Below are 11,951 nucleotides of genomic sequence, written 5' to 3'. Positions count from 1 at the left end.
AAGTATATCTGATCAGTTTTTAGTTCTCACATATACGCACGTCAGGTATATCCGCTTTACAATTCAAAGTTTGGCGAATAAGGGCCATATAAATCTTCTCTAACAGCCGTTTTGACTCTCATATCCTTAGATCACTCGATGAAGTGGAATTTGTGCTTGCTGAAAACTAGATGGATGATTGTCAGATCCCTTAACACTCCGAAGCATCGTCTTATCACGCCATTTCATTGCATACGCAATTGATTAATAACTCTGGTTGTCCACGGTGTTCGTTATCTCAAAAGTGTTAGACTTTGATCGTATTAATCGCTGGTCTAGTCAATCCTCATTGAGGATGATGTAATGGGGACAAGATTAATCCCCGAAGGAACCAAGGAATACCGACAGAAAATCAAAATTACTCCAAGTTCACCAGCTCCCAGATCCTTTCATGTGCCTGATAGTGTGCCTTATAGTATGCTTGATCTAGTGCTAACAAAAATGTCGGAAAGCTCAGAGTAATTAGAAAATTGCTCGTGTTCCAAAACTGCACGTCTTGAGAAATCTTCAGTCTTACTGAGATAGAAAATGTGCCAGTTGTTTTAGAGCATAGATTCACCTGCTCAATCCTCTACGTTCGCAAAAAAGGCCGACAAAGTTGGTATACGTAAAATGCGATGACGTAGAGGAATGCTAGGTAGCTGAGCTCGTTCTTCTACTTCTGAAGATGGAAACGGAGAGCGGAACAACGTGGTCAGAAAGGTCAGATTTGTCCAAACTTGCTCTTACTCGAATGCCCTTTCCTCCAGGCAACCCTTAGATTCGGGGTGCTTCCCTCCACCCGTGGCTCCAATTGGCGTACGCGGATCGAAGAACATTTTAGAAAATGCGAAGGGCACGGGGACGGCAATGCATGAAAAAATTTTAATATGTTTTTCGGGGCGGGAGAATGCGCGAGTTGTCACGAGGTGTCCCACGAAAACAGCCCGACCCAAGCATGAAGAAACCTTAGTCGCAGCCCTGTCTGGATCGGTTGGCCAAGGATTCCCATAACCTAACCTTGTCGCTAGCTGGGTCACCCTGAGCAACTCTGCATTTCGTCTTCGAATGGATCTGGTCCTGCTTCGGTGATGCAAGGCTTCTTCCAATCGGGCGGATTTCGTCACAGTTGATTTTCAGCAATGGTACAGGCCATTGCCTTTGGGTGCCATCCCCGCCCCTCCTTTGCATGGGCCTCTTCAATAAAGCAAGAATGGTTGCATAAAGAGAGAGATCGCAAGGCCATTTGCACCTTGCTTAAGCTTGGATATGGCGATTCACAACAATTCATTGGATCAAGTTGACAAAGGGTATGCTGGATCAATATCTCGAGGATGGTAAATGGGTTTAGCCCAGGAACCTCTTGACGAGGAATCAATATCGTGAAAGAGCAAATAATGTTTGGTTATCAAATTCACGCGGAATGAACACACTATTGCGAAATCATGATCAACTTAAAAGAACTAGATATGAAAAAAAAAGTGTGGCTATAGTGATCACCCCCAGAAAATATAGAAATCAATATTCATAGGATATTCAAAGGATAATTTAGTAAATCAACTCGCAATCGTTCATCGGGAACAAAGAATGGAGAGGTGATCAGAGATATCATCATGAATCCCAATTTATCCAGCCTTTTATTGATGGGCTCTATGCTTCAACTGATTAGATGTTTATATACTTCAGCTCTAGAAAAGAGTGATTGGAGTTATTAGAAACATTTTCTGAATACCATTAAAATCGTTCACTCATCACCCTGAAATTTAGGGAGAGCCAATTGAACGATAGCCGACAGATAATGTCGATTCAAGAGAGCACAATTGCTAAGTTTAGGGATTAAACAAATCGTATTTTTCATATTGAGCATTGACTGAAATATGTTTCCATTTATATAAAGAATATTCAGAGGAAAGCATCAAATGTATGAGTTCAATGACAATGTGAATCGTACGCTATTATTTAATCTATATCGAGTAACGAATATGGAACCAAATCTCCCCTCCTATCCCTCAATCTCGGAGACTTGGAGGAGCACTGGCCAAATTAGATTTTTCTTATGACGCCAAATTGTGATCTTAATAAAAGGAAATTTACACGAATTTATCTTATCTTTTGATTCTATACTATTGTCCACAAGTGTGTAATAATTAGCGTATATATATAGAGGAGCCAGCATCCTAAGCAGAAACGAGCGCTTTGCTTTACTTTCGGATCTCTCCAAATATAACATCAATCCAGCCTGAATTTTGTGATAAATTTTCACTATGCAGGACGTTGCAAGAGAATTCCCAAACCTCACTAAAAAATTAATAACCAAATCTTTGCAAGAGCAGCGGAAGACGATTGAGAATTATTTTAGCCGTAATGCTACGTATGTACCACTCGAGTCTCTTCACTTTTTGCCACTGGCTTTACTCTTTCATGGAATGGATCCAAATGAAGCAACACTCACGATAATGTATTTACAATGAAAGCTTCTCGCATCCAATCCTATATGCTCGCAATCGAGATGAGATTCTCCGTATATATCAATACTGGGCCATGTTCAACCGAGAACTTCGCGTAGTAAACAACGAATGCAGTAAGTTGGTGTTCATTCCTTTCGTTTTTCCGGAATCGCTGTTAATGTTAAAGCCTTTTTTTATCATCTTGAAGTTTATGATTCCGAGAGGGATTTAGGATTTATGGATTCTACCACCTTTTTCCGACCTTGGATAGCCCCGTTTTTATCCTTGCATATACGGGTTCTCACATTTTTATATTTTGCGCCCGAAACAAACGACACGGTACACCATGGCGACCAGCAACACCAGCCTAACAAACGAAGCGGAAACAAAGTGATTGTGATGCAGGAAGATATCTGGGATTTTACGTCGCTTGCTGTGTCGGTGTGCGCTCCAGTGGTTGAACCAATGTATCATTTTTACAAGCTATTCCTTCTGAACTGGATTCTCCTTTTCACTTCGCTCGTGGAGGCGATATTTGGTAAGCTTGGAGGGTGATGGGTGGAATGGGTTAAGGAGAGTGGAAAGACAGCGCAGACAAAATTAGGGCGAGTTAAAACTCTTGCAATTATGAGTGATTACCGCAATGAACTAAGGGAATGTCCGATTTATGTAAATGGTATAAACGACTATATATTAATAACTAACCCAAACATATAAACATAAGTTACAAAAATGAGTTTTAGCAAGATTACTGGATTTTAAATCTGCACTACAGTGAGTGATCAGCAAAACAAGATTATTTAAACTTATCAAGAGCAGATTATGAGGAAATTAGGAAAGAAATCACTATTACCAGCGGGTGATATAAAACAGTCGGAACAGCAAAACTAGTAAAAGTTAAGATAAAAGCGCCTAGTTTTCCATTGTTGCTCGGGGCAAGTTTCGGAGCTCAAAGAAGTAGTACCATTAAGGAGCAAAATTAAAGAGGTCATTGCTCAACATCGACATTTTTGCACTAATTTTGTGTTCCTCTGAAATAGGCTTTCCAAAATTACTCAAGTAAAATTAGGAGACACTATGGCATAATTCGGCTTCATATATATATATATATATATATATATTTAAAGAATGGCCTCTAAAATCCTTCGAAATCATTTATAGGACTTTTATAAGTTTTATTATGGATTGCTTCGATGCTTTTAGTAAAAATAGTAAGGAAATACCCAGAGCAGTTCAGTTTAACATTTGCAATAGAATTTTGCATGAATGTAATTTACAGCATAACGAAAGAATGAAAACTACAGATGTGAGTAAGCAAGTAAGCATATTCAGAATGAACGCTTTTCAAGCTCAATAGGCCTTTTTATAGCCACCAGATTCTTTAAGGCGCCTCTCTCGGATGGTATAGAATAGAGATCCCTATACGTGTATGGATACAAGCAGCATATCAGGTCACTCAAATGGTTTGTTAAGCAAATAGCCGTCATCAGGAATAATACTCACGTCGAGAACACCACGAATATCTTCCTTATTGATTTTCCATTCATATCCAACAAGCAAGTATACTGTGAGCCATTCGAAGTAAGCGGCAAACCTGTGACATATATAAGAGTTGACAAGTGTCACTATTTCCGACACCCTACAACAGAACTTGATGAACTAGTCAATAACTTACCATCCAAATGGATCGCCGACATTTCTATTTCCTTTAATCATCTCTAGCAGTTCGCCAACAGTCATAAAGTCTGGACTATGCTTGGCATACTTCGCAAATGCATCCTCAAATTTCTGTGGCACAAAGCGTCCCTAATGAAGAAACAAAGCGATTAGCTAAATCAACCGAGTAAACTATTCCTTTAAGGTTAAAGCATTGACAGATTCAAAGTGAGCGAAATCAAACATGAAATCATTGTTTTCAGGATTACCTCCGTGTCATAGATCTCGGAATCCGACCCATGCTAAAGGTTTCAAAACGTATACATTTAGCCACATATTCAACTAGGTAGCTGGCATCCATTCTTCAATTACCTTGGCCTTATGAATATTCTCTACATATATCCAGAAAAATGGATTTGGAATCCAATATGGCTGGGTGACGTAGGCGAAATTGACATTGATAATAATGGTGGCAAGAAGACTGAGAAAAAGATTAAAGCCGAGAATTCTGAATCCTGAATGATGAAAAATTTAAAATTAGCAAAATTTGGTTGATATTCGCAGAGATGCTTAAATTTAACCCTTGAATGTGTCCCATGGAGTAATGATGCCATCATTATCGTGGTCGAAAAATGCAACATGCTGTTGTAAAATCTGTTAGTAATGGCAACTTTAGGATTAGATCTTAATGACGCCATGAGTTGTAAAGTATAGTGCAGACAGGTACCGATTTCCGTGAATGAGATTTAGTTTCAGTTCCATGAGGGTGTTCCTTGCTTGGCGCCGTCGTAGCATGAGGAACAGCTACGAATAGGAATCTGTTAATGGGGTATTTTATCGATTCATTGAAGGCTGTACGAGTATACCTGGACCCTCCATATAGCTATCCAAATCCTTTGCAACTGGTCGCTTTTTGGTGATAGGGGCTTCAGGTGCGACCGTTTCAACAGTGTTTTTCCCAGATTTCTGCATTCTCTTTACAATCTCGATAGTAGTTAATGAAAACTGCTCTCGGAAGATTCAGAGGGTATTTATGTGGCAAAACAGCCAGTATACCCAGGGTCTTTCATCATAGGAGATTAAATTTTGCGTCTATAGTTGCAACGGGATATTTAATTTTTTGAAACGCCTCGATTCAAATTTAGTAGTGTTTGCCACATCTTGAAGAGATCAAAAAGAAGCAACATAATCGGGGTTCTAACAAGAAGCATATGCGTAAGATTTCATTAGAAATAACCCTCTCTCTATTATGTCTTTTTTACTAAGGCAAAAATCCTGGGAAAATATCGGTAATCTAGCACGCCCTCCATTCATTTTCTGTCAATAACAATGTAGCTTACCTCTTATTAGTCGGAAATCTTATATTTTTCCTATATCTTGGAATTTCGCCATAAATTCTTGCCTCGGTAGCATACTCTACCTGTGGCAGTAAGTCAGAATGCCTACTTTCAAGCCGTAACCCCGCATTCCAAAAATCTATGCTTGATAAAATAAAGCTGAAAAATAGAGTCATGCATGACCCTAATATATTCCACAGGTCCAATATTTCAGCGTGAAGAAGCTCGTTAATACTACTACTCACCATCGCAGCTAGTATTGGCATGGGCTTGTATCTTCAATGCATTCTTTTCTATAAGTTCTGAACTACTTCATCACTCTTGCACTATCACATAATCAAAGGTATTTTACGACTTTTCTAACTCTTCTCCTAACACGGTGTTATAACCTCAAGCCCACCTTTATTTCCCGTAATCTTTGCATTAATTATCAGCTAATGAAAGATATGTTAAAAAAATCCTAATAATATCGCTGTAACATCAAATTAGTGCTTTAAATTCACATTGAAATATATACTCGAACTCACGGGAAGCTGACGTCCTGGTCTTTAGCCAGGCCACTATCAACCTTAGCTTCACAAAATCCTGACTAGAAGTATATCAAATAGATCAATAAATGATCCCACATGTTATATATTGAATCTGGACGCGATTCAATTCTAATCATTTAAATTCGAAATCGCTAATTGCCCGTGTCAACATCAAAGCTATTAGATGGTAATCTTTTAAGAATACCTCTTTCGAGTAAATACAATTTAAATCACTAATGAATTGATTTAATAAAAGATTTTAGAATGGCAAGTGGCAACTGGGGGCATAAATGAGAATCGATTTAAAAAACATCATGTGAATTGACTAGAATCATTCCGAACATCGCATGAATGCTTAAAGATGCTATAGGTTTCTTCGTAAACTTGGATGTTATTATAATGCAACAAGTTTGCGCATTCATTTTAGGCAGTCATATATATAATATATTAAATCGAATTTTTTCTACCTTAGCGTTTAATACTAATCTGAAATTGGAAGGTTGAAGTTTTAAGTATTACATCGGACAACAGTTTTGGATATTTCTCCCTAAAAATTTACACACAACTCTTTACATTCATGAACAAGAGAAAAGAAAACTGCGGATCTGCTGTATTTGATCCATTCAGGCGACGATCTAATTACCTATTCATACGGGAATAGTAATTTCGCTCTGTTGTATGGTATTTAAATATGGCAATTATGTTATTTTATGTTGATTTTTTTTTTTTCATTTGAAAAAAATGATGACGAATTTCTGACCAGGTTTATTTCTGTTGAATATTGCAAATTAGAACTAACACTACATGTGTTCATGGATCAGAATATTGTAGATGAATAATCGTTATTATTAAAGGATTGAACATGCGTGTTATTATGAAGTTAATACAACTTTCTGATTGTGCTTAACACTTCCAGGTCATAAGAATAGCAAATCGACATAAGACCCGAAAGAATGCCTCATTAGCACGTTATTTGCCAGTTTCAAGCCAGCTTTTAAACTAGTTAAGTGACCAGTGAATTAAGATGCATTACAAGTAAGTTGACATTCTGATGAAGCTTAAAGGAAACGCTACTAAAAGTCCAGTGGATTTTAAAATATATAGATTTATATAAAGAGTGGTAGCCCAGTGAGTGAGTATTTCATATAAATAATGACTAATGAATATTCACTCTATCTTAAATCCTCATTCGCCACCATGAAGACAGAAGAGGACGTTGGAGATGCTATAGGCCTTCACGACCTCTCCTTATATTTGGATCATCGCCTTTGATAACGGTTGCAAGTCTATTTATGACCCTTAAATTTTCATAATTCAAGTCAAAGAATGATAATTGGGCTAACATTCTCACGCGGCCAACTCTGCTGTCGGCATGGCAGTCGAACAAAAATAGACTTTATCACCAACTTCTGTACTGAGGGTACGGAAATGCGCCATTCCGATCAAATATTTCGATTACACTCCCTTAGTCCAACTCAATATTAGGTAGCTTTATTACGTGGAACCAAGAAAATAAACAACCAGCACCGAAAATCCTATTCCTTTGTATTAGCAGTGATTCATATCGGTAAGCTATAGGATAAGCGAGCTTAAAAGTGCTAAATAGTGCGCACTAAGCACTCCTAAGCACTAGTCGACATCAATCGATCTCAATGATGTAAGGTACCTGAAACATATTCAGATGTGACTGACACATTTGATCTGAGCGACCTGGCCAGTTATTCTCGTGCAAGAGCAAGGGGCAAATTATCATATTAGGAAAAATTCCTAGTTCATGGCAAATAAATCACGGCAAATATTTAGTTTACTGAAATCTTTCAAGCTGAAGTCTTTGATTACTATATAGAATGGTTTGAATTGATTTTAATGCGAGTCAGAGCCTACAAATGAACAACCATAATTGCACTCTTTCAGTTATTTCACACCCATTGAATGAGTTCATTTTCGATATAGTGTATTTACTACCTACCATTATTTTCCCAAGAGCCCAAAACTCCTCTCTTTCCATACATTATTCGAAGAGCTTTGAATCTTCTCCGGTTCCTAGCTTTGGTTGGCAACATGAAATGGCTATTTTGCGCTAGCGTTTTTAGCCAATAGCAGGTTGGTCAATTCACAAAACAGTAGAGCACTTGGCAATATTTTGTTTATAAAGTACTAGTGCTCTTCACATAAAGGGTAAAATGTAAACAATCAATATTATCCGTTTGGAAAGCTGAAATATAAAATATTATGCCTGTTTCAGAATATATATTATCACATTTGGCACAGCTGAAAGTTTTCTGTTATGATCTAATTTTGAAAATGATCTGGCTAATTAAAGACATTCGCCCCTACTCCTCTCCAGCTATATATAAACCAATTTGCGAGCCCTCATGGTTGAACTACATCCTCATTGAAGATAAGTCAATATGCAATTCACTCTCCTTTCTTTTGCTGCGATCGCCATGACCGCCATGTTCCCCGCTGTTTTGGCAGAACTACCTCCTGCTGCGGGGGTTACTCCAAGAAACTCATGCATTGCCAGCTGTGTGACGGCGCTAGAAAGTTGTGGATCCCGTCTCTCTTGCGCAAATACACAAACTGCTAATGTGGACCAGTGCATGGGCTGCATCGCTAGTTATGACTCATGCTCAAATCAATGTCCAAAATAATCTGGGCTAGGATCAAAAGCCTTTACGAATGGATTCTAATTTGACATCATTTTACTATGTGCTTGTATTACTTGATATGTCCAACAATAAACAGTATAGTGATGTTTAAATGGAGAGAGCTAGCAATTTAAAATAGGCCCATTTCCTTTACATTTCGAAGATGGATATCATCCCCGATCAGAATAGTTCCAGCTATAAAAAGCAAGTTTACTATTTTATTGAATAGCGAGTTGACCACCAAAAGGTTAAGAGTCGGATAAGTGATGAAAGGAGCATTCCCATCGACGAAGCAGGGGTTAGAACTCTGTTCAGTAATCTGAAGGCCATGTGATGCATGAAAATTACCCAAGAAAAAAGCTGCAGCTTTTGGATTACACAGAATTCCTTGCAACCCAGAAGCGTCCTAATTAATTTCTGGTTGAGATTTCCCCGTGGCAGGGGGCAACGAGTGTTGGGTGGCTAGATTTGTGAGTCAACTGGATTACTCCGATCAACCTATCCAAAGCATTGAAGGATCAGACCGTCCAACATTGTAGCTACGCCCTTCGAAATTCTAAACAGAATAGGATTTATGCCCTAACTCTATCCCATCCCAAATAATCGTCGCTGTAGGAAGAAATCCGATATTATGTGAACTGATGGCAGATGTCAACAATCTTCCTCTCAGATATTATCAGAAAAATTTAAAATTACAGAATTAACATGGTACTTTATATTGCTAACTAAAATAATACATCCTTTTGAAGCAACTCTATCAACAAACCAGCACATCCGTTGCTCCACCCTGGATACAAAAAGTTCAGCGAAAACAGCATAACTCTGGCGACGAAAACAAAAAAAACTACAAAAACTTTTCATGAAATGAAGAGTACAGGTTTGGCATAAGGTTAGCGGGCATATTCCCAAGTATGTTCGCAGCGCTTGATGAGTGAAAATGGAAGAGGAACAAAGAATGATGGAAGGGAACAGGAAAGCAAAAAAGAAGGGGGAAAAATGAGTTGGAATAAGAAGTTAAATCGTCGCGCGTGCCCTTGGACCTCTCATTCATAGACGGAGGCGATAACCACTTTAACATGTTTTCTAGAATAGTATCATGATGTAATCATTCAATCCAGCTCTTATTGGATCTTAAAACCCCAACAATATTTAACAAAGTCCCCAAATTCCTCCCCTCTCCTTCACCCATATCATTCCGATTTTCACAATTCATTTGATTTTTTTTTTCAGCTACCCATCATATTTCGACTCTTTTATTTAATACCGCTTTACCTATTTTACCAAGTTTTCAACTATGCGATCAAATTGGGAACGATACTATATAGCCTAATGACTTTCTCACGGGCTTTACGTCTTGATTGCACAAGTACTTCAACGCCTCCTCTAACGCCTGCGAGAAAGGAAAGTCAGATTTTTTTAAAGAAATTTACTCAAACATATATATTAATTAATCGAGTAGTTAAATAGGGAGATGGTTGACATACTGTAGTATATCAACCATCTTCCTAATTAATTGAAAAATAATTTTCAATGTTGATATATGATATATCGTTATTCAGTAGTTACTTTATCATGATTAGGACAGAAAATAAAAAGTGTAGTTTCCTTTTGTAGAATATCTTCATTAGTATGTTTGCAATCATAAAATTTTAGAAAAATATCAATCACGTGATACATTGGTTACAGGGCGCCGAAAAATTGTTGCAATAGTATGGCATATTATCTTAGTTAGTTAGTTAATTAATAACTACCCTAGAAGAATGGATGGGTATATTATTATAATAATATTTGCAACCTTTGCTATTTTAAGGAATACCTGCAAGACATGTTTAAAGAAGAGAAATTTGAACTCAGGGGGATGAATTTGTAAAAAGTATTGAAATACTCCTTACTAATATGCAACTTATATACTGTATACATTTTTCACAAATTGCGAATTGTTCTCTTTTTTACAAATAATTCGGGTGTCCTCCTTTAGCATTATACACAGCACACACTCGCTCCGGCATGCTTGCATAAAGCTTTTTAACTAATTCCACGTCTATATTCTCCCATTCTTTCTCAAAACGTTCCCATAGTTCGTCCTTATTCTTCGGTAGGCGTGGATAATAACTTAGCCTCAGCTTCAGTTCGCTCCACATATGCTCCATTATTTTGAGATCAGGAGACTGTGAAGGCCATTCTAGCATATCTATACTCTTGTTTCGTAACCAGTCCCGGGTTATGTTAGACGTATGTTTTGGATCGTTGTCTTGCTGGAATATGACTTGTGATTTCTTTATCCCGTAATAATCCAACGATCCAAGCTAATCTTCGTTAAGGATATTCGTGCACAATACGGAGTCGAGTACTCCGTCGATACGGCACAAATTACCAACGCCATGCGAAGTGACGCAGCCCCACGCCATCAAAGACCCACCGCCGTGTTTGAGTGTTGACCTGATATGGTGACTGCAAAGTAGCTCACATTTGTGCTTATAATAATATTCTCTACCGTTGCATTTGCGAATGTAATCTGTGTTTCATCCGAGAACACAACTCATTTCCATTCATCTTCGGTCCGGTCTTTATACTTCCTTGCAAACTCCATCCTCCGTCTTCAGTGTGCAGTTGTCAGTAAAGGCTTTCTTGGTCGCACGCGAGTTAGCAGTTCGTTGCTTCTGACCGCTAGTTTCACGACATCGACAAATATATTCATATCGTATTCATATTCATCCTTGAAGTATTTCTTAACTGCAGGGGCATTTTTACACTGACCTGAAGATAATAATGTCGCTGTTTTTATCTCCTGTCTCTCACACAAAACTCAGGGGCGACCACTAGGTGGCCTTTTTAAATCAGGTCTTTGCCACCTTTCTCCCGCGATGACTCTGGCAACTGTCGAGTAATGTATATCGAGAAGACTTGCTATTTGACGGCAAGACTTACCTTCTTTGGAGTACATGAATATACTGGCACGAGTTTCATTAGATATTGGCTTCATTGTAATCGTGTATATAAAATATTCTTGTAGAGTTTTGTGTTCTTGTTTTAACAACTGCAGATAAGAGAATAATAAATAGAGAAGCAAGAACCATGTAATGAGAAAAAATTGTTGTCATATATACCAAGTTCAAAACATGCATTTCAGCACTTATTACAAATTCATCCCCCCAGAGTTTTAGTTTCTCTTCTTTAAACATCCTTTGCAGGTATTCCTTAAAATAGTGAAGGTTGCAAATATTATTATAATAATTTTCCCATCCACTCTTCTAGGATAGTTATTAAATAACTAATTAACTTAGATAATATGCAACAATTTTTCGGCGCTCT

At 37.9% G+C, this 11,951-nt stretch overlaps 5 protein-coding genes across 5 annotated transcripts; 2 read left to right on the top strand and 3 right to left on the bottom strand.

The window, feature by feature from the left end:
* Positions 1–456: 456 nt before the first annotated feature.
* Positions 457–1,032, top strand: VTP21DRAFT_4278 (uncharacterized protein; the record flags this gene model as incomplete). The annotated part of the gene is made up of 2 exons (XM_069394671.1): positions 457–497; positions 789–1,032. 2 exons carry the CDS (start codon positions 457–459, stop codon positions 1,030–1,032), a joined length of 285 nt encoding a protein of 94 aa, XP_069255886.1.
* Positions 1,033–2,282: 1,250 nt separating this feature from the next.
* Positions 2,283–3,020, top strand: VTP21DRAFT_4277 (uncharacterized protein; the record flags this gene model as incomplete). Its single annotated transcript, XM_069394670.1, has 3 exons — positions 2,283–2,389; positions 2,493–2,599; positions 2,674–3,020. 3 exons carry the CDS (start codon positions 2,283–2,285, stop codon positions 3,018–3,020), a joined length of 561 nt encoding a protein of 186 aa, XP_069255885.1.
* A 795-nt stretch (positions 3,021–3,815) lies between these two features.
* On the bottom strand, positions 3,816–5,093 carry VTP21DRAFT_4276 (uncharacterized protein; the record flags this gene model as incomplete). The annotated part of the gene is made up of 8 exons (XM_069394669.1): positions 3,816–3,884; positions 3,969–4,059; positions 4,141–4,271; positions 4,391–4,423; positions 4,494–4,636; positions 4,703–4,775; positions 4,849–4,925; positions 4,988–5,093. The coding sequence occupies 8 exons, from the start codon at positions 5,091–5,093 to the stop codon at positions 3,816–3,818; spliced, it is 723 nt and encodes a 240-aa protein (XP_069255884.1).
* Positions 5,094–8,321: 3,228 nt separating this feature from the next.
* On the bottom strand, positions 8,322–8,602 carry VTP21DRAFT_4275 (uncharacterized protein; the record flags this gene model as incomplete). Its single annotated transcript, XM_069394668.1, has 2 exons — positions 8,322–8,372; positions 8,441–8,602. The coding sequence occupies 2 exons, from the start codon at positions 8,600–8,602 to the stop codon at positions 8,322–8,324; spliced, it is 213 nt and encodes a 70-aa protein (XP_069255883.1).
* A 1,986-nt stretch (positions 8,603–10,588) lies between these two features.
* VTP21DRAFT_4274 (uncharacterized protein) lies at positions 10,589–11,022 on the bottom strand (the record flags this gene model as incomplete). Its single annotated transcript, XM_069394667.1, has 2 exons — positions 10,589–10,945; positions 11,014–11,022. The coding sequence occupies 2 exons, from the start codon at positions 11,020–11,022 to the stop codon at positions 10,589–10,591; spliced, it is 366 nt and encodes a 121-aa protein (XP_069255882.1).
* Between the last annotated feature and the right edge of the window lie 929 nt (positions 11,023–11,951).

Source organism: Calcarisporiella thermophila (genome assembly GCF_041956535.1).
Source record: "Calcarisporiella thermophila strain CBS 279.70 unplaced genomic scaffold VTP21scaffold_2, whole genome shotgun sequence".
In the NCBI taxonomy this organism is placed as follows: domain Eukaryota; kingdom Fungi; phylum Calcarisporiellomycota; class Calcarisporiellomycetes; order Calcarisporiellales; family Calcarisporiellaceae; genus Calcarisporiella; species Calcarisporiella thermophila.
Note: the sequence above shows the minus strand (reverse complement) of the source record. Positions and strands in the feature narration are given on the sequence as shown.